The sequence below is a fragment of the Antechinus flavipes genome, chromosome 6 (assembly GCF_016432865.1).
Source record: "Antechinus flavipes isolate AdamAnt ecotype Samford, QLD, Australia chromosome 6, AdamAnt_v2, whole genome shotgun sequence".
NCBI classification, from domain to species: domain Eukaryota; kingdom Metazoa; phylum Chordata; class Mammalia; order Dasyuromorphia; family Dasyuridae; genus Antechinus; species Antechinus flavipes.
In genome coordinates, this window is record NC_067403.1 from 171,735,935 (window position 1) to 171,758,437 (window position 22,503).

Sequence of the window (22,503 nt, forward strand, 5' to 3'; positions counted from 1 at the left end):
GGCAGGGTCTTTGAAGGAGACACCTTGGCCCAGATTTGAGATGGGGTTACATAACAATTTCTTGGATGAAATGGGATTGTGAGTGTTTAAGTTTAATAAGTCCTGGTATAAAGGCTTCCTCTCTTCTGCATTCCCCCTCCCCTCTCCAACAGGTATGTAGGAACCTTTCATCACCATCCCTGTTATATCTGCTTTCTTATCACCCCATTCTTTATTTAGCCTTCCAGGGTTTATACTGAAGCTTCTACTGTGTTCCAGCTTTGGGGGCACTGACAGAAACCCTCTGCTAATTCACACTCAGGTCCCACAATCCAAACCTTCACACGAAGACCCTCTTCAGATAACTATGCAAATACCTTGGATCGAATTGATACTAAGTTATCTCCACCACAGCTCCTCCACTGGGACCTTTCACTTGTCAGCGTTCTTTTAGGACTCTAAATGGCAATTCCTATCCCTGGCCAGGATTACATAAATGACTAGGAACTACATTTCAGATCTTCAAAAAGGAGGGCGTCAAGACTGAAGCCGATGACTCAGGAAGGGCAGCTCCACTTTATTCAGAAGTTAGATCTGATATCAATTGATCAGTCAATTCTGTTACATTAGTTTTATTTGACTGAAACTGACCCAAGATTAGCTGCACAGATGAACACATTAAAAGGTAAAACTGTGAATAGAACATTGTTGTAAATAAGTCGTTGAAAATAACAAAACCGGTAAGGCTGCAATCGGGCACCCAGGACGTTCTCCAGGTGTCTCTGGGTGCCTGGGAGGCAGAGCCCAGATGTCCCCAAGCTAAGGACCACTGGGAAGATTGCCGTGAGAAGGCGTCTTCCCCAAGCTCCCCACTTCCCAGAGGCAGACCTGGGACACAGCCATGCTTCTGTCCTCCTTCCTTGGAGAGCTCTCCAGCAGACAGGCAACAAGGGAGGGGATGCTCCCAAAGCCCTAGGCTCACGCTGCCCCCCTGATCAAGGGGCTCTGTTCTCAGCCCCTTTTTGACCCTATTAGATTAGAGAGGAGATCAGAAGGGCTCTTGCAGACTCCTTCCTTGGGGATTCCTCATCCCAATGAAATCGCAGGTCCAGTCCCCAGACATGAATGTTTTCATCATGACTGTTCCTTCTGATTTCTGTCTTGGGTTGGTTTTGACCTAATTGTTTCCTGCTGTCCTCGTACTGTCCATCTGGTAGCATGACTTCCTTGGCAGCCATTATCAATCACACAAATGCTTGGTAGACATCAAGAAATTTGTATTATCATTACATGTGCAAAAACCTTAGGGGAAAAAGCGTCTGGCGCAAGTGAATTTCTTTCACCTATCTTTTAGTTTAGTTCAACAAGGTCATCTTCTGTCTTAATTCTTACCAAGTCCTCGGTCACTGAATGGTATTGCTTCAGACAAAATGAGTTTAGAATGGTACATCCTGCGCCATTGCCAGTTTTGACCTTTGTCTTGCCACTGGCCTGAAGACGCTGCTCTCAAAAACAAAGGGCCAATGACAAAAATGGTGGCTTGCTCTGGCAGTAGTCATGGCTCCCGGGAAACCCCTTTTGTCTTCCTGGGATTTGGCTTCCTGATCTGTGGCATCTATAGTGACTCCTCTCTGACCTTTATCTGGCTTTTAACTCAGAGGCTAAATGTTATTTTTCATTGTTTCTCTCTGCTCATAACTGCATTTGTTTACAATGAAACTCATTTTCTACATTTCTGTCCATCCAAAGTTTATTTTCCTGTATCTTATTACCTCTGCCTTAGCATCCCTCATACAATCTCTGAAGGATCTCATTTGTCCTTGCATTTTGTTTCTTGCTTTAAGCACTTCCCCTATAATCAAATATTTTCTCATCCTGACATGATGTAATCCAACCTCACAATTTTGGAGATGAAGAAAAGGTCTTTGGGAGGAATGGGTCCAAGGCCACAGTTCTTTGGTCTTTTGTTTTTGTGGCATGCCATGCTGCCTCATAGCTTTTTAAAAGTTAGTGAATCAAAAACTGATTTATAATTGTTTTAAACTTTACTGTCACTCAATAAATAAAGTACAGAAACTCAGTGTCCCAAGATGTATAACACAGCAACAAGACTCTTAAAGGCGACAGACTAAGAGACAAGCCTTAGAGCAGGGGTCCTCAAACTTTTTAAATAGGGGATTAGTTCACTCTCCCTTAGACTGTTGGAGGGCCAGACTATAATAAAAACAAAAACTTTGTTTTATGGGCCTTTAAATAAAGAAACTTCATAGCCCTGGGTGAGGGGGATAAACGTCCTCAGCTGCAGCATCTAGCCCGCGGGCTATAGTTTGAGGACCCCTGCCTTAGAGCTTCTGAAGCCAGAGAATTGAGAGAAGTTTGCCTTCAAAATAATTCTTGGACTTCATTAAACTCTTGATGCTTTATTTAAGGGATAAATAAAGAAAGCTTGGACAAACAGAGCTAAATGATGACATTGTTGGATGAACTTTTAAAGAAATGTTTAATCAAAGTATAAGATTTTATATGATTTTGAAGGACATGTTAAAAGAACATCAAATCTGAAAGGAAAATAATACCACTGATCAGATTCTAAACATACATTTTAATTTTTTATAATAAAAATAAAATATTTTATATCAATAGAAACAGCAATATACTACTGGTGGGGAAAATGCAAAATGTTTCATGAGAGCAAAGAAGCACATAACTATCTGACTGACAGTATTTAAATCCTTGTAAATAGTCAGAGCTTTATTACAGAATTAGCAATTTGAGAAAATACTGATATATGTAATAACAAGCTAACAATTATACAAATGATAGTTCTATAATGTATACATAACACAAGGAAAATCTGTACTTGTGCCTATTATTCTGATGAACTGCCTCCAATGTCAATATTGAACAGCTCTTTGATTTTATCATACAAAACCAGCACTAAAGCACCACCAGTGCCTCTCAGGACATTGGAGAAGGCTCCACGGAAGAAAGCCTTTGAACCTTCATGCTGATAGATCTTCATGAAACAGTCAATAGTCCCCTGGTATTGGCGCTCAATTTCACCACTCTGCAGCAAAATAAAGACTGATCAACATTTTTTTGTCAAAACTTAAAATCTAGCTCAAAACATTATCTTTGTAGTAACAAACACTGCCTATAAGAATTATTTGGTTTTCAGTAAGTCATGTTAAAAAATATAATAAGTATTTTTCTTTCTAAAATATCATTTAATTGAAGTTGTTTGTCTCACATGCAATTCAAACTTTTAAGGGGAATCAGTATCTATTCTTTGCTGTTACCAAGTTATGCCCTTCTGTAGAAAGTTTCAGACTCTGGTAACAAATGCCTATATTATCCCAGCCTTGGAAAAAGCAAGCAGAAACAAAGGAAGTTTGAACCAAGCTCCATTTGGATTCATCCTGCTGCTGTTCCTGAGTATGGAGATCTGACATTTAAATACTCTTTGCCTTCCCTCCTAAGTGAACCAAGAACCTACAGCATAAGAAGGCCAAGATGCATCTGTTTCTTCCCATTCTGAAGAGGAAACTACATGGAACTGGGGCTAGATAGTTCTGTATGAAAGTTGGTCAAGGCCTTCAGAGCTACTATTTTGGGAATGAGATGGATTTAGTTTTAGGGGTAACCATTATTGCCTCACTAAGCCTGAAGGGAGGTGAATGGATGTTGAGCTTCTAAAAGTTATTTTTGAGTATAGAATTCCAGTGGAGACCTTCAAACAAAGCCCACTCACTGGCACATTATAGATTATCATCTGATAATGATTCAAAATGTCCCCCCCCCCAAAAAAAAAAAAAAGCAGCTTGGTGGCAGTCTAGACAGATAAGTGGGGTCTGAAACCAGGAAGACTCGTTTTTATTGGTTCAAATCTGGCCTCAGACACTAATTGTGTGATCTTCGGCAAGCCACTTTACCCTTTGCCTCAGTGGAGAAGGAAATGGCAAAGCACCCTGTTATCTTGCCAAGAAAATCCCAAATGGTAGATGAAGAGTTGGAGGTGACTGAGGTTCCCGTTGCATGTTTCAGCACTTTTGGTACCATCCCAGTCACACTAATGTCCTTTCCCTCAGCCTCCTTAGTCGCTCTGTTTCTTTCTCCTGCTGCCATCTCTCCATTCCCAGGCTTTCTCCCCTGCATTAAATGAAGTCTTCTCAGTGTTCTCCCTCCTTCCTCTCTCCCCTTTGCTACAATGTACCCCTTTGAACACACAAGTCTGATCCCCTGCTCAGAATGACCAGGGGGAACTCCTGAAACTCTCATAAAACTCCTTTAAGGAGAGTCTCCTTGAATTCTGGCCTCTGTAAAAGACCCTACCTGAGGGAAACAGGACAAATAGCTTCATTCTGTTATGTAGGTGGGGCTAGTTGAGTTGGAGATTCTAATCCCATTGAATTGGAGATTAGTCCAAAAACACTCATTCAATTCCAAGATTTTCTCTGATTCCAGATCAAACTACACCCAGCCCCCATCAAGAGCTGCTAGCCAAGGCTTCTATTATAAAATGAGTCAACTTGAGGCTCAGTCCTTGCAGAGGATCTAACATGCCAAGGAACCTCGGTCTCCCTGGCATAGTAGCAACCCTCTGCCCACTGAAATGATATTCTCTTTCAGTGTTACTCTCTCTTTATCTTTCTCACCTATTTCCCTAACAAGACTTTATATATAACTCTGTGGGATTTCTTTGCTAGAAATTTTACTTCTCTGCTGGGACCTTGCCATCAAGGAATTCAGTCTTTTTATTCATGAATAGCAAAGGCTGACTTCCCAATGTCAATAATAAACTTCTTTTACCAATTTAGCTTTTCAGATTCATAAATTCTTTTACAAAGGACCTCTGCACCACCAGAAGGGGTTCCCACAACTCCCTACCCTGTGCCAAATCCTAGGGGTAATCTAGGGGAGCCAAACTTCTTCATTTGGTTCCATGAACCCCAAACCTGCCACTAATCTCATCATTTTGGTTCCCTCACTGGGAACTCTAAAATCTAGGCCCCATCAAGAAGCCCTGAGTGGCACCCCCAATTCTGTAGTCAATCAACACAAATCCCTTGGCTCCAACTTTCCCAGCCTTCTCTTCTCTTTTGTACCCCACATTCCTCTCAGCCCTTGACTGTGTCCTCCTTTTAGCTCTGAGCACCTGGACAGGCCCCATGACACCCCCTGTTCCCGGAATGAATTTACCATTAATCCAGACTTCATGAAGTCTGTGCTGATCTTTCACAGATGAATGCCATTTCCCCTTCCTCACAATGGTCCTTTTAGTTTACCTATACTGCTCTTACACATTTAATCTAAACAGTGTGGTGTCCAGAAGACCTGAATGTAAAGCAGATAAATACAAGATACTTCTTGCTTTATATAAGTGGGCTGGACCCTCCGTTGAGCCTCCCATAGAAAGTGAATTTGCCCGCAGCCGTGGGGAAGAGAGGGTGGCAGGAATAGAGAGGTGGGGAGAGGCTGAGGCAGAGAAGTAAGAACAAGAGGAGCAATGAGCAGGGGGAAGACAGGTGGGATTGCACATGTGGGAGGGAGGCTTCTCTGTGAAACTCTTAAGCCAAGTTCCCCAGTTAGCCTTGAACAGCCTTCTGTTTTCACGTGGAGGTGAAAAGTGTGGGAGGAAGCCAAACAAACAGTAAGGGGCAGGAACTAGGGGAAAAGCACAGTACTGCACACTATAGTAAAGTTAACAGAGGATTGATTTTGGGGGGCAATTTGATTTCTTTCAGAATTCTTTCCCTAAAGTTGAATTTGCATAATGTGAATTTATATAAAGTGAGAACTTTCTGTAATATAAATCAAAATCTGGCATTTAGTAGCTGGGTGACTCCTGAACCTCAGTTTTTGTTCATTTATAAAATCACCATTATAATATCCTTTGTACTATCTTACAGGATGTGTCTCCTAAGAGTAAAACTCCTTGAGGGCAGGTATTTTCATTGCTTTTGTCTTTGTAATCCCAATAGTTAATCCAGCTTGTTGAAATGAAATTGAAGATGTAGTCCAGAAGCCAAAGACCTGGAGCTTTCTCCGCTCTCCCTTAGGTAGGTTCTTCTTTTTAGCAGTAGGTCAAATCCCTGATGTTACTCTGACTTCTTTGCTTTCTTCCCTGGCTAGTACAGGATCAAGCCTGAGCCTTTTGTGTTCCTGATAAAGCTTCTTTCCCATCCAGGCAGCCATTATTCCAGCTTCTCATTACCTCATACACCCCATTTCAGGCTGCTCAGCTTGTCTCTGCCTCTGAACACTGTCCCACCTACTGCCTGTTTGTATTCTGGTCACATTGTGACTTGGGGAGTGGATATTTCCATGTAGATCACAATTCTCACCTTTTTATTCTGGGACTTTTTGTTCATTAATGTCCCAGAGAAATTTCACCAAGGCCCTCCTCACATTTTTTAATATATTAGGGGCACCAGCATAAGATCCTGCAATATTCTTCTCTAAAATATAATGTTCTCTGGGAGCAGGTTTCTTGGGGGGCTTCTGTAAGCAGCCTTAGTTTCAACTCAAAAGTAATAATCACTTCAACTGCAGCCAGGAGTTAAAGTCCAAATCCTTTATTGTCTCTTCCAAAATCTTATTTCTTTCACTTGGGGCTTGGCTAGTTTTCTGGAGGCCTTCTGGATCTTGGTTTCAGTGTTCTCCACAAGACAGCCTGCCACCACTTCTCTGTCTTCTTTCGTTCTGCCTGACTACTGTCTCTGGCTTGTGAATCGCCTCAACTGAATCCTGGCTTGTGAATCTCTCAGAGTCAATACTGATTGAGGCTCCTAGCTTATATATGCTCTCTTAATCTAGAGAACTGTTAAGCACCCTGCTAAATAACCATTGTCTCTATCAATTCCACTGACTTAGCACCTTGTAAGAATTCTAACATCTCCCGCTTTCTTTTGATTTAGAACATAAGGTGGTCATGACCTCCCTGACTTCTCAAGGAGGTGAGAACCCCAAAAAGAAGGTGATCACGCCTTCCCTGACTGCTCAAAAAGGGATGAAAACATCATAAAAAGGAGGTGATCATGCCCTCTCTGACATCTCAGGAAGGGAGATGAAAACACCAAAGGAAATGGGAAATCGAATCAGATTAGCGGGTTTCTGAAGGGCTCACTCTTAAAAGTAAGGTAAACATAAATCCATCAATATGGGAGGTATTACACATAATTACATAAGCACATAGTAACACAGGCTAGTAGTGATATGACAAATAGCATGAATCAACATGAGGAATCACACATGTCCATAAGTTCCTAGAAATAGTCTAAAAGGAATCTATTGTCCATTAGTTCATGTGCCAGGAATCCAATAATTCCTTCAAGCTTTGAAGTCCTGCAATAGTCTTATCAATAATTTTTCATTTCAAGGAATCTAATGATTCCTGCTGGTTTTCAAGTCCTGCAACAGTCTCATTATCAGCCATGCTCTTTCAGTGTCAGATGTTTCTTAGTTCTTCTCCTTTGTTTCAAGGTTTTTCTCTTGTTCTGTCTCTCTCCAGATGCTCATTGCCACCCATCTGTTTCCTTCTCCATCTGTAGGAACATAAGCAAACCCTCTCTCCCAGGCAGTTAACCTATCTAGTCCCTTCTATTTACCATTTTTGGGATTTCTCCTCATTATCTGACAATTATATTGAAGCTGTTTGCACTGGACACTGTCCTGTTGGTTTAAAAAACCTGTATTCTCCCCAGTTGTAACCCCTTTCTGCCATATGATTGCTTTTTGGCTGATTGATCACATCAGAGTCCTGAACTTAAACTCAGCTGCCATCATGCTTCATCTGTCTTTTGTATGCTATCTTGGAGCTGGGCCCTGCCTCTCATTTCCCTGGATCAATCTACATTCTGAGGCCCGGTGGAAGCCTTTGTGGCATTTTCCATGTAGGGTTTTGGGTTTTCTCTCAGCCTGTCTTCTCATTCTATCTCTATATCTACATTGGGCTCTCAGATGTCCTAGTTTTCTACACTGAAAACATCAACGATTTTCTCTAGAAGTTCCTTGCCAAGAGGGACATGTCTTCCCATGTTCATCATAGTCTGGGTATAATAAGCACTTGTGCCCACTGTGGCACAGCGTCTTATGATCTCCTCTACAGGAGCATTTTTGTGTAGTCCCCATATAATTCTTCTGCAAACCTCATTAGCATTTTTCTTAGCCAGCTGTCTTATCATAATTTTTGTAGCTGATTTTCTCCAATGGTTCTTGTGACAGCTGTCTGCAGATGTCCCACAAAATCCGCAAAGGGTTCACTGGGACCTTGCTCTATTTTGGTGAAGGCTTTGTCTCCATCTTTCTCTGGGAGAGAATCCCAAGCTTTTGTTGCAGCAGTGGCAATCTGTTCATAAGCTGTTGTGGGGTAATTAATCTGTTCTGAATTCTCTCCATACTGACCTTCACCTGCTAGTTGGTCAAAAGTGATTTATACATTAACTCCTGTTTGCCTGTTGCATCTGGCTTGAATCTTACGTAATTCATGCTACCCCAAAAGCCACAAAAAGTTTTGTCCAGGTTCTAAACATGTCCTTGCTGTGGATTTCCAATCACTGGGGGTTAGGATTTCATAAACCAAATTATCTAGTAACATCTTAACATAAACGATGTAGCCCCATAAAGAGTGCAACCTTTTTTCAAATCCTTAATTTTTTTCAAATCAAAAGGAATGTATCTTCTCCTTTGTTGACCTGAAGAGTCAAGCTCTTCAATCACAGGGTATGCATTTTATTTTTAAATCAGATATATCCTGTTCTTCTCTCTTAGCCTTGACCAATGCCTTTTTTAATCTTGTCATAGGCTGCTTAATAGGTGGTTCTGTTTGTATCACTGCTCCTTCTCCTCTTCCTTCTTCCTCCACACATGAAGGGTTAATTGAGAGAGGTAGGTTAGGATATGGGAAATGATCTAATTTCTCCTGTTGTGTAATATCACACTCAAAATTGTACTTAACTCTATTCTTATCTGATTCTTCATTCTTTTCACCTAGTTTAGTTGGATTCTCCCTCTCCTGGTCTTTCATCTTTTTCCTTATTCTAACACATATAATTTCTTAAAGCCAGTTGTATTAAATTATATGTATTAAGTGTGTCTTTGGAAATTGAGTCAGGTCCATTTTCATTGTAGAATTGACATAGTTGCTCTCTTACTAATTTCCACTCCTCTAGATCCAATTCTTTTTCCTTAGAGAACCAAGGAGGTGTGTACTGTACAGTTTCTTAAAAGATCAGATCTACTCCCATATTATAATTAAATCTTGGCTTTTCATAAATCTGACAATGCTCTCTACACATTTTCCTTGAAGAAAAACAGACTATTTTCTAAACATCTGTCCCACTTTCCTGCTCTCAATCCATCTATTATGGCTAAGTAAAACTTCTCCATTAACAGATTATACATGCCTTGTTTTGGTTCAGTTTTGGACCTAAACTACTAGGAAACTATCCTGAATCAAGCCTACCTGATTAGTATGTACTGTAGTGTGTATAACATTTAATAATGTCTCATTTGTTTAAATTCTTGACAGTCACAAAAATAAAGTCAAATACCTGCATCATCATACGCCTCCTGACTGTGTCAAAGGGATAAGACAGTATTCCAGAGCAAGTAGTCACCACTTGAGCAATAAAAAATGACACAAGGAATGGGGTTTCCTTTGGATTTGGCAATAAGCCCTAATGAAAAAAGAAGGCTATATTCAGTGATTGTATAATTTTTGAAATCTCCTAAGTTGCATATCAAAGGACAAAATATTATAAAATATATAAGTAAAAAAAGAAGACTTCACTCATATGAACTGCTGAAACTGTGAACCTTATAAATCAAGAGAGAAAACAATGGGAGCTTGGAGGCCAGGGCAATTTAGGTACACATTTGTTATGGATTAGGATCACTGTCAATAAATTGCTGAGAAGGCTGGAAGGTAACAGTAGCAGGTCACTACTAGTGTCCTTGGTGAAGAGTGGCCCCAAGTTTGCTCACAGTTTGAATGGCGCTTGGATCCAGACGTAGCAGGAGTCAATTTTCAGGGAGCCGCTGCCATCACTATCATCAAAAGCAAAGCTCTGAGATGGCACATAGTAGGCTCATGCAAACAGAGGCCAGATGCCCCTGTGCCCATAGGACAGGGAGCAGAGTCAGGAAAACCTGAGATCAAATCAAGTCTCAGACACTAACTAGTTGTGGGAGCCTGGGCAACTGACTTCATTTCTATATGCCTTGGTTTCCTCATCTGCAAAATGGGGATCATTATAGCATTTACCTCCTAAGGTTCTTGTGAGGATAAAATAAAATAATATTTATAAAGAACTTTGCAAACTTTTTTTGTCTGTACATATTAAGAAAGAAAACAATGCTAATTAATAAATAGGTTCCTGGCTTAACACAATGCATTAAAAAGCCAAAATAAACAAGTTCAAATCACATAAAAGACAAATCAATTAATTTTAACTATGCAAAGAGAGGATAGCATGGACAAAATAAACAATGAGATAAAATGGAGGGAAAAAAAATTCTTTGCTTCTACACTTGATTTATTCTGATAAATACAAGCCTTTAGAGATGAAGTTAGGAAAGGAAAACAAGAGAACAAGAACTTATGATATATTGTATTTTTCTTTTCTTTTCTTTTTTGGTTAAACATTTACAAATTACCTTCTGGTTTGGATCTCACTTAGAAACTCTGCCACCCTGATTTAGAGCAACTTGAAAATGTCAGTGAACTACTTTCACCCTCAAGTTGCTTTTGGTATACTGTTTTGTCTCACTGCACCATTTATTGTTATTCTAACCAAACAGACCCAATGAAAGTTCTTAAATTTAAGCCAATTTATAAAAACGAAATTACTTCAGGCAAAAATGAGAAAATTACCTTAATTGTGTCATAAGACCCAAAATAAGAGGCTCGATACACAATGATACCCTGCACCGAAACACCAAATCCTTGGTATAAGCCAGTGATACCATCAGATTTTGCTATCTTGATAATGCAGTCACCTAAACCTTTGAATTGTCGTTCATCAAGACCTAAAAAGAAACATATTTCCATTTTTAATCTCAATTTATGTTGTAAAAGTTTAATTTTAAAACTACAACTTAATAAGCAATTTAATGAATAAAGAAAATGAAAGGATTAACCTCAAATTTCTAACAGTACATTTAAATTATTTTTATTTAAAATATTAATATGTAATAAAATAAAATCTAAATTAAGGTGCTTTAATTTTAGATAGGAGAATTAAAAAATTAATCTATTCTCTAACAAAGTACAGTGTTATATGGTACACATTCAGAAGTCACTGAATGGGAAGTCTATTCTTGACTTCAAAGAAGTTCACCTAAGTCTATTCACAAATTAAACAAAAGTAATGGAATCACAGAACTAAAGCTGGAAGAGATCTTAGGAGTAGCAAGCTAATCTAATTTCTTTTTACAGATTAAACAAAATTTTTTTAACAGATAAGAAAAATGGGAGATGAAGGGGTGTTGTCTGGGAGGCTAAGTGACTTGTCCAAGGTCATCCAAGTCATCAAAGTCAGAAGAGGACTTTGAACCCAGATCCTCAGACTCCAGGTTCAAATACTACCACATTGTACTACAAGTGCAAATAAATACAAACAAGCAAAAGCCTCTGCTCACTATGAATCTCTTTTGTTAAATTAGAGATACCTGACATACAAATTACTCTACCAAAAACCCAAAATGGATTATTACAAAACAAACCCAGAAGTTTGTTCTTTCGGAAAGCAGGAAAACCTTCACAAAAAGGTTTCAGTAGAATTTGGGGAACTCATTTATTTATCAGTTCTAATATTTAAAGGGTAAGAAACTTTACTTCCCAAATATATATTTACCATAAAAATTGGTATAAAAGAGTCATTAATACACAAGTTAGAACTCTTCCTAAACACCTGTTAATTACAAAGGGGATTTAATTTATATGTCTTTCTTACTAAACAAAGAACATATTAAAATTAGTAAGTTCAATTCTCTTTAAGAGGCTTTAATGTTTATATTTTAAAGAATATCCTAAAATTTATCCACATAACATTTATTTGAGGTCAAAATTTAAAAATTATTGTTTACTTGGGTATTGACTTTCTGCCAAACTCACTCATTAATATAGTCATATAATATTTGCAAGTCAAAATATAGGAAACCAAATTGAAATGAGGATTTATGGCTTAATATATTGGAAATTCAGAGAACTTTTAAGATGTTTATAAAAGCACTATACTTTGATGCTAAAAATGAAAAACTTTCATAATAGGTATTTTAATTACTAAATATTAGCTTAACTGGAATATAATTTTATTCTATCTGTAATATTTTATTTTACTTTTATATTAAATGTATTTGTATGTGTATATATATTATATATGTAACATAAAAATCAACTGAATTAATGTTTTAATATAGTCTATAAGTATCTCTGGCCTCTACTGACAATTCTATTCCCTAATAAAAGGCTTGCTTTTCATATGGCTACTGGCTTCACACGACAGATTTGGAACACCAAAAGAATGTTAAGCCTAGCAAAATGGTACCTTCATTAATCTTTATTTGGTTCATAGTCAATGTATTTTTTAAAGGAAAAAAAGCCATCAAGTTATGTGGTGGTATACCAATAGCTCCTAATAGGCAAATCAGTTAAGTAAAAAGTTGAAAAATGTCAAGAAATATATGTAATTCTACTTCTATTGCAATTCCTGTTTAGCTGTAACATTCCTCTGCCTACCAACACTCCCCTCCCTTACCCAACTGCTATTTTTCAAAATATCTTACCTTTTCCAATATCAGCCCCTAATCGAGTTCGAGCAAAATCTAATGGATAGACTACACATAGGGAAGTCGCCCCAGCAGCTCCACCTGAAGCTAGGTTAGCCAAAAACCACCTCCAGAACTGAAAATATATTAATAATAAAAATTAAAACAAGCATTATGAGAAAATTATTAAAGTGTTTATGTATATGTACTTAAAGTAGACTCATAAAATAACCAATTTTAACAATCCTAATTTTTCATATAAATGATATGAAGTACTGATAATAACAACTATAATTATGATAACATTTATCCAGAGCTTTATGGTTCACAAAGTGCTGTACATGTTATCTCCTTTGGTCTTCTCAACATTTCTGTGACTCATTTACAGAGTAGTAAAAAATTGGTGCCAGAGTTTAGATTCTCCTTATTTCCAGATCTATGTTAATGACATCATAATCATAGTGCTTTTACCAGTTTGCAAAGCCTTTTTCATATATTAATTTAAATTTTACAAAGGTATTATATTTGAAGCAGAATTTGAATTCAGTTGCTTCTGACTTCAAGGTCCTATGCTCATTCTATTACCCTACCTAAATACTATTAGGTATCTTTGTATGTGTCAAAACCAAATTGTCTCCATGGAGTACTTTTCACAGGTCTATTTAAGACTCCCAAATCTGGACACTAGCAGATTTTTAATTAAAGGTGGTTGTCCACACAGAGAGATGGATATGTGCTAGAAGTGGAGTTAGAAAAAGATCTTAGCTCACAGGCTAGCTCTACCACTTACCTCTATGTGGCCTTGGACGAATGACCTGCCTAGGTAATCAACCTCATTCTAGGCTTTGGTTCCTTCTGTAAAATTGCAGGTTGGACTAGAGAAGACCTTAAAGGTTCCTCCTCTTCTGGATCTAAATCTATGAAATCAATGTTTCAAACCATGTTTCACCCTCACTGCACCAACTTCCTATTACTACTTATAATCCTACTTTTTAACTAGGTAAGTCTGAAAGAAATTAATATATTTTTTATTATAGTAATTCTCATTTGTTTTAATATTCTGATGGATAATTATGTATAATATATTTAAGTCTAGAAAGAGCAATAGAGTAATCTATAATATGAAAATTTATAAAATATATAATGCTATGTATAAAACAAAATATGACTATTTGGTTCTAATAATTTTTCTTTGAAAATTTAAAAATCCAAAGCCAGGATGGCTTTATACATCAAATTATAGTAATTTTAACTCAATCAAAGAGGCGTTCCTGCATGAAAGGAGTGCTATCTTGTTAGTTGCAACAATTGGGAAACCTCTACTCCTCGTGAAAAGAGGTTTTAAAAAAACATTTTCACAATATAAAAAACTCTTAATTTTTATTTAAACGTTTTAACTATAAAAGCATTGTATTCAGGCTTTAAAAATCCATGAAGTTATGCTGAGACTGAAGACTTTAAATACTGAATATATAAATATTGGCATAACACTAAGATATAATAATGCTAACTATTATATATAACAGAGATAGGGGCAAGAGATTGGGCCTGTGATTTCTTGATCTAGAACATATTCAGAGGAGGCGACTTTCTCTGCCAACATGGATCACTCCCTTCTTTTTACCATACAGTGGGAAGAGTGCTTGGACCATTATGAAAGAGCTGGGTGCAAATCTTTCCTCAGACACTTAAATCTCTCTTGGCCAGTTTCCTCATTTGCATATTTGCGGTGAGGATCAAATGAGATAATATATGGAAATTGCTTTGAAAACCATTAAGTGCTCTATAAAAGCTAGTGATTATTCTTATTAGAAAGGATTCAGAGGTTAAGTGACTTGTCCAGGATCACACACAGCAAGAAGATATCAGAGACTAGACTTGAACCCAGGTCTTTCTGGCTCCAATGCAGGCTATCTATTCCCTATATTACATTATAATATTCATATATATATATATCATCTATGAATAGCACATAAAAACAAAAGTAATATAGTTATATTTTGAGGTTTAAGCATTGTCTCTTAAGCTTCAAATATATGTTCTTTTGCAAGGCTAGCTAAAAAGGTCCTGAAATCTCAACATCTACCAAACACATGAAGTATTTTAAAGAATATTAGGGATAATAAAGTAGAATTACCTGTTTATCTTTGTTAACTCCTGACATGAATATCTGTTTGTATTTATCCTTAAAAGCAAAGTTTAGAGCTTGTGTTGGAAAATATCGAATAACATTTGCCAAATTGCCACGCCAATAACTGAAAAAACCTATGAAGAAAATTAATTCTAATTATAAATTTATATTATTAATCTCAAAACCTTGAAAGTATTTTACATGGAGTAGCTTAAATGTAACTGAGCAACTCTCAAACAAAAATGAAAAAGATATTACTATACTGAGAAATGTAGAACATCTATAAATATTTGTGAACAATTTAGTCATTTGAACCAAGGTTTTTTCCATACCCAATCCAAAACCATCATTTGCAGTTCCCAAATAAGTTAAAGTTCTGGAACAACTGGATCCCAGAAGTAATTTACAGACCCAATATTTCATAGAAGGGGTCTATGGCATAAAAGTATGGCCTTACATCAGTTATCAGATGTACATGATGAAAGGAACTGAACTTTTTTTTTTCTTTTCTTTTTTTTATAAAGCTTTTTATTTACAAAACATATGCATGGGTAATTTTTCAGCATTGACCCTTGCAAAATTTTCTGTTCCAATTTTTCCCTCCTTTTCCCCACTCTCTCCCCTAGATGGCAGATAATCTAATACATGTTAAATGTGTTAAAATATGTTAAATCCAATATCTCTATATACATACTTATCGTTATCTTGCTGCACAAAAAAAAATTGGGTAAAGAAGGAAAAAAAAAAAACCTGAGGAAAAAACAAAATACAAGCAAACAACAACAGGAAGAGTGAAAATGCTATGTTGTGAACCACATTCAGTTCCTATGGTTCTCTCTCTGGGTGTAGATGGCTCTCTTCATCACTGAACAACTGGAACAGGTTTGAATTATCTCACTGTTGAAAAGAACCAAGTCCATCACAATTGTTCATCATATAATCTTGTTGTTGCCATGTATAATGATCTCCTGGTCCTGCTCATTTAGCTCAGCATCAATTCATGTAGGTCTCTCCAGGCCTTTCTCCAATCATCCTGCTGGTCATTTCTTACCGAACAATAATATTCCATAATATTCATATACCATAATTTATTCAGCCATTCTCCAATTGATGGGCATCCACTCAGTTTCCAGTTTCTAGCTACTACAAAAAGGGCCACCACAAACATTTTTGCCAGTGTGGGTCTCTTTCCCTCTTTAAGATCTCTTTGGGATATAAGCCCAGTAGTAACACTGCTGGATCAAAGGATATGCACAGTTTGATAACTTTTTGAGCATAGTTCCAAACTGCTCTCCAGAATGGTTGGGTCTAAGGAATTGAAATTTCAAAGAGAGAGAACACTAAGGTAAACTGAATGTGTTGAGAATCATTTTGATCATGGATTTTAGTTTTTATCCTATTCCTCTCTTGGGGGGAGAAGGAAGTGAGAAAGGAAAAAAAAATAAAGACTTTAAAAATGGTTATTGTATTTTTTTTTTATCACCTTCATATTCCAATAAATGCCTTTCCTCTGATCCTCCTCCAAGAGGGGTCATCCCTTATGCCAAGAAAAAAAAAAGTTCAGTAATATTAATCAGGGAGTGTGCAACACCAGGAAAGCCTTTGCCCCTCTAAAAAAGCAAGGTCTATTTTTCCTCATCTCTGCTTTGGACCAACCTTAGGCATTATTATTTCATAGCATGCAGCTTGGGCTTTTCTTTTTATTGGTTTTTTTCCCTTCTGTTTTCATGAGTATAGTCACTGTGCAATGTTGTGTTCTTGGTTCTGCTTACTTTATAGTATATTAGTACATATACATAAGTCTCCTCCCTTCTTAGTATTCTTTGTATTTCATGTACCTCAATTTATTTAACCATCCTCTCATCAAGGGGCATTTAATTTGTTCCCAGTTCTTTGAAACTAAAAAAAGTGCTTGAGAGCTATTTTTATGTATACAGGATCTTTTGATAATGGGATTATCAGATGAATACTGTCTGCTGGACTCTCTTGGAATTAATCATCTGTTTCAAGCCCATCAAAAAAAAATTCCCCGTTTTTAAAATTCTGAATTTAAATACCAAATAAAATGAGCATTCCCATATATAAACTATAACAGAAAAATAGAATACAATTGTGAATCTTCATTCAGCTTGCTTTTCTTTTTCTTTTTTGATAACTCTATTGCTATATTTTCTCTCCCTCCATCCAATAAAAAAAGAAAAGAAAAATAAAATCCCTCTAATAAATATTCTTGATGCTAACAGCAACTTCTGATTAAACCTTGTGAATCAGCCAACAGATGAAAGCACTTATTAAGAACTTAGTCTATGTACGATTGCACACAGGTTATGAAGACAAACATTCCGCAGTACTGTTCTTTGGTGGGGGGGGGGGGGTGGATGCCACCTGAAGAACGCTGTCCAGAAGCCATTCTTTGGCTTGGGAAGGTCCTAGGAGAGCAGATCAACAGGACATTAGGAGGCCCTTTGCAGAGTTAGGTAATCAACAAAGTTTACTAAGCCTTCTAGGTCCCAGGCAGTGCATTAGGCGCTGGGGACCCCATTTTTTTCCTGGAAAGGCAGCCAAGAGGCAGAGCAGAGAGCATTCAACTGCCAGTGGGAAGGGCCAGCTTCCTGATGTCCTAGATAGGTATGACAGGAGTCCGGGTCGCAGACCATGCTTTTCTTCTTGGTGCATCCTTCCAGGAAGAACACTCTAAGCACACAGTAGCAGAAACAGGATTCTGTCTGGGCCAGGTCTGAGCCACTTCCTTCAGCCTTTTGGTTTCTTTTTCTGACCAAAGAGAAACCCAAGAGGGAAACTGAGAATAACAATAACTACAAGCCAAGTCTCACAGGAGAAAAAAAGGCTTAGTTCCAGTTGGAAAAAAACAAATGAAATTAAAAGTAAATTTAAGAGTTCAAGAAGAAAAATGGAAAGAACAACAAATAAATTACTTAGGAAAGAAGGTGGGATAACTTACCAATGTACAGACACCTTGAAAAAGAGAAAGGATCAAAAAGAATTTGATGACTCCATCAGATAAGAAATATTTGCACAAAATCCAAAAATTGAAGGAACCCCTATCCCCATCACCAAAACAGAATAAACTCTAATGCTCACTAACAAAAAAAAACCGACCTTAAAAAACATGTTGAGAAAAGAAAATTTAAGAATCCATCAGACTCCCTGAAACACATGACCAAACAAAATTCTGGGACACTAGAGTTTAAAAAAAACATGAAAGAAAACATCTGGATTGATTAGAGAACCAGAGGACTGTGGAGAGAAAGACTCACCAGCTGAAAAGAATCTCAAACTGAAAATACCCAGGATATCACAGGTAAGATCCAGAATTTTCAAGTCAAATTAAAAATACTTAAAGAGCATCTTACCAGTATCCACTAATACCTGAACACTAACCACCCTGTAAACACCACTCCCATAGAGGAAAAGAAACAAACTATAAGAAGCAGAAATTATTTCGCATGTATTCCTAAGGAACAGGAGATAGAAATTCTGAAATGCAAACACAGAAATCAAGAAAAACACAAATAATTTAATCTGCTATTAGGTCTATTTATAGAGATGATTAGAGAAAGAAGAAAAGAACCTATGTAACATTTACAACAGTTCTCTTTGTGGTAGCAAAGAACTGGAAATTGCAGGATACCTGTCAATTGGGGAATAGCTGAACAAGTTATGGTATATGATTGTGATGGAATACTACTGTGCTGTTAAGAAATGAGGAGCTTCAAAAAGTTATCAAACTGTGCATACCCTTTGATCCAGCAGTGTTTCTACCCCAAAGAGATACTAAAGAAGGGAAAGGGACCTGTATGTGCCAAAATGTGTGTGGCAGCCCTGTTTGTAGTGGCTAGAAACTGGAAAATGAATGGATGCCCATCAATTGGAGAATGGTTGAGTAAATTGTGGCATGTGAACGTTATGGAACATTATTGTTCTGTAAGAAATGACCAGCAGGATGAATACAGAGAGAACTGGCGAGACTTACGTGAACTGATGCTGAGTGAAATGAGCAGAACCAGGAGATCATTATATACCTCAACAATGATACTGTTTGAGGATGTATTCTGATGGAAGTGGATTTCTTTGACAAAGAGAGCTAATTCAGTTTCAATAGATCAAAGATGGACAGATACACCCAAAGAAAAGAACACTGGGAAATGAATAGAAACTGCTTGCATTTTTGTTTTTCTTCCCGGGTTATTTATACCTTCTGAATCCAATTCTCCCTGTGCAACAAGAGAACTGTTTGGTTCTGCACACATATATTGTATCTAGGATATACTGTAACCTATTTAACATGTAAAGGACTGCTTGCCATCTGGGGGAGGGGATAGAGGGAGGGAGGGGAAAAATCAGAACAGAAGTGAGTGCAAGAGATAATGTAAAAAATTACCCTGGCATGGGTTCTGTCAATAAAAAGTTATTAAAAAAAAAAAAAGAAATGAGGAGCTTCGCAATAAACTGGGAAAACATTTTTACATTCAAAGGTTCTGATAAAGGCCTCATTTATAAATAGACAGAGAGAACTGACTCAAATTTATAAGAATCCAAGCCATTCTCCAATTGATAAATGATCAAAGGATATGGAACAGATAATTTTCAGATTTTCAGATGAAGAAATTGTAACTGTAGTCATATGAAAAGATGCTCCAAATCACTATTGATCATGATATGAAGATAAAGACAATGTACATAGATAAAAACAATAAAGACAACTTTGAGATACCACTACACACCTCTCAGATTGGTTAAGATGACAGGAAAAGATAATGACAAATGTTGGAGGGGATGTAAGAAAACTGGGACATTGATACATTGTTGGTGGAACTGTGAATGGTTTCAGCCATTCTGGAGAGCCATTTGGAACTGTGCTCAAAAAGTTATCAAACTGTGCATACCCTTTGACCCAGCAGTGTTTCTACTGGACTTATACCCCAAAGAGATACTAAATAAGGGAAAGGGACCTATATGTGCCAAAATGTTTGTGGCAGCCCTTTTTGTAGTGATAAGAAACTATAAACTGAATGGATGCTCATCAATTGGAGAATGGGCAAATAAATTATGGTAAATGAATGTTATGGAATGTTATTGTTCTATAAGGAACATCAGCAGCATGATTTCAGAGAGGCCTGGAGAGACTTACATGAACTGATACTGAATGAAATGAGCAGAACTAGGAGATCATTATACACAGCAACAAGATTATATGATGATCAATTCTGATGGACGTGGCTCTCTTCAACAATGAGGTGATTCAGGCCAGTCTAATGATCTTGTGATGAAGAGAGCAATCTACATGCAGAGAGAGAACCAGGGGAATTGAGTGTGGAACACAACATGCATTATCATGCTTTCTATTGTTTGCATCCATTTTATTTTGCTTCTCTTTTTTTCTTGTGTGGCACAATAACTGTATAAATATGTGTGCATATATTGGCTTTAACATATTTCTACCATGTTTAACATATATTGGACTACTTGCCATCTAGGGGAGGGTGTGGGGAAAGGGGGTAGGGAATTGGAACACAGAGTTTTGCAAGGGCCAATGCTGAAAAATTACCCATGCATATATTTTGAAAAATAAAAAACTTTAATAAAAAAAAAGAAATGAGGAGCTTCAGAAAAATATGGATAGACTTTCATGAAATAATGAAGAGTGAAATAAGCAGAATCACAAGAAAGCTGTACACAGTATCAGCAGTATTATTTTAGGAACAACTCTGATTAAGTAATTTTGGCTATTATAAATACCTAAATTAACTACAAAGTCCAGATATCCAGAGAAAAAACTTGATAAAGACAAGTACATACATAATGATTTTACACATACATATATATTTATGTTTAATGGTAACCACTGGTCGTGAAGAGAGGAAGGAAGAAAAAAGGAAAAAAAAGTAATTTACATGATGACTTTATTATATATTTAAAAGAAATACCAAGTTCTATATAATAGATTTGCATTTTCAGTTGCAATCGTCTATTGTGTTATGGGAATGCTTTTTTTATTCCATAAATTAAAAAATAAATATAAATTTTAAAAATTGATGGATCAAAGAACAACAACAACAAAAAAAACCAGATTAGAGAAAATGACAACAATGAGACAACAGATATATTAAAACTTTTGGGAGGAAGACAGCAGCCTTTAGGGGAAAATTTATATCTTTAAATAATTTCATCACCAAAGCAGAGAAAGAACAAATCTATGAATAATGGAATTTAAAAAATTTAAAAGCAAAAGTATTTTTTAATATCTCCAACAGAAATTTTAACATTCCAAAACATAAATTTTAAAAATCAGTGATAAAACTATGAGCTATTTCTTTTAATAATAGCTAAAATTTGATTTTAAAAGAGGAAAAAATATTAACATAAAAAGGAGTCACAACAAAATAAGATAAAATAAGAAGAACTGTTAGAAACAATGTTGCCCAGTTATATGATACTAAAACTTAACTTTAATGAAATGGATGAATATTCATACTACATAACAAAATGACAAATTTATACAACTCAAATGACAATCAAAACTGAGTTGGCAAGGATCTTTCCCCCAAATTGCCAGCACCAAGATGAACTGACAAATCATTAATAATAGAGTATCAAAAGAAAAATACAGAATAATAAAGAATAATTAATTTCACTATTATATAAATTGCTTGCACACATAAGAAAAGATCCTACTAAATTCTTTTGGGATACAGATTGGATTAATAATTCCTAAACTGTTAAGACATGAAACAAAAAATCTGATGTGGTACAGCCTTTGGAATGATGTAGTAGAAATTCCAACAGCAATAGTGAACCTAATACTTTTCAAGAACCCCAGGCCATCAGGTCTTGCTAATATTGGTCACCTTAGGAATGTAGCTATGGGGAGTGAAGTGGTATAATCTTTTAGAATGAGTGTGAAACAAAGGGAATTAGGCCTGACATCTTTATTCTACGCAGCTGTCCTTCCTTCAAGAATGTCTGTGCTGCCATTGAAAACTCTGGGTTTTTTTCTTGCACCTAGGCCCAAACAATGAAAACTTTTTAGCTCAAGAAAGGAGATCCGGGTTAGCCCCCATCACCAAACTTCCCACTCATCAGCAAGGCTCCTGTGATGGAGGGGCAGATCCTTCTGAGCCTTGGTCTGCTGGCACTCTTAGTGCAGCTCCCTTGTGTTAGCACACCCTTGTTCCTGGGCTCCCATCATGCACTTGCTGACAGACACAATGCCCACACAACTTCACTTGTGACTGGGATCTCCCAGGACAATCTAAACCCTGCCAGTTTCCAAGTCATAAAGGGTGCTCCCTCACCCACACTCAGGTCCCTGTCAGGAAATGAGGTGCTCTTCTCTGCTAGGAGATGACCGCCTTTGGGAGATTTTCACACTCCAAACTGCTCTCCCAACCTACAGAATAATATCTCTAATGAGTTATCAATACAGAATTAATCAAATATTCATAAAGAGGTCACAACAACATTAAGGATCACACCCTGTGACCAGGACTGATTGGTATCTGTGATGTGCTGTGGATACCAGAGTTGACTGGTTACTGGGAAAACTATAAACAAAGAGAGCAGCAAGGTGGAAGCAGGGGCCTCGAGTCTTGAAGACTCTTCCT

The 22,503-nt window shown here is 37.0% G+C and overlaps 1 protein-coding gene across 1 annotated transcript in view; it reads right to left on the reverse strand.

Moving 5' to 3' along the window:
• Positions 1-2,460: 2,460 nt before the first annotated feature.
• The window catches only part of SLC25A31 (solute carrier family 25 member 31), a 34,448-nt gene continuing 14,405 nt past the window's right edge, over positions 2,461-22,503 (reverse strand). Inside the window, exons 2-6 of the mRNA XM_051964438.1 lie at positions 14,885-15,012; positions 12,766-12,883; positions 10,853-11,007; positions 9,531-9,656; positions 2,461-3,046 (exon numbers count right to left, since the gene is read on the reverse strand). Coding sequence (XP_051820398.1) covers positions 2,849-3,046; positions 9,531-9,656; positions 10,853-11,007; positions 12,766-12,883; positions 14,885-15,012 — 725 coding nt within the window. The 3' untranslated portion in view covers positions 2,461-2,848. The remainder of the gene's footprint in view (positions 3,047-9,530; positions 9,657-10,852; positions 11,008-12,765; positions 12,884-14,884; positions 15,013-22,503) is intronic.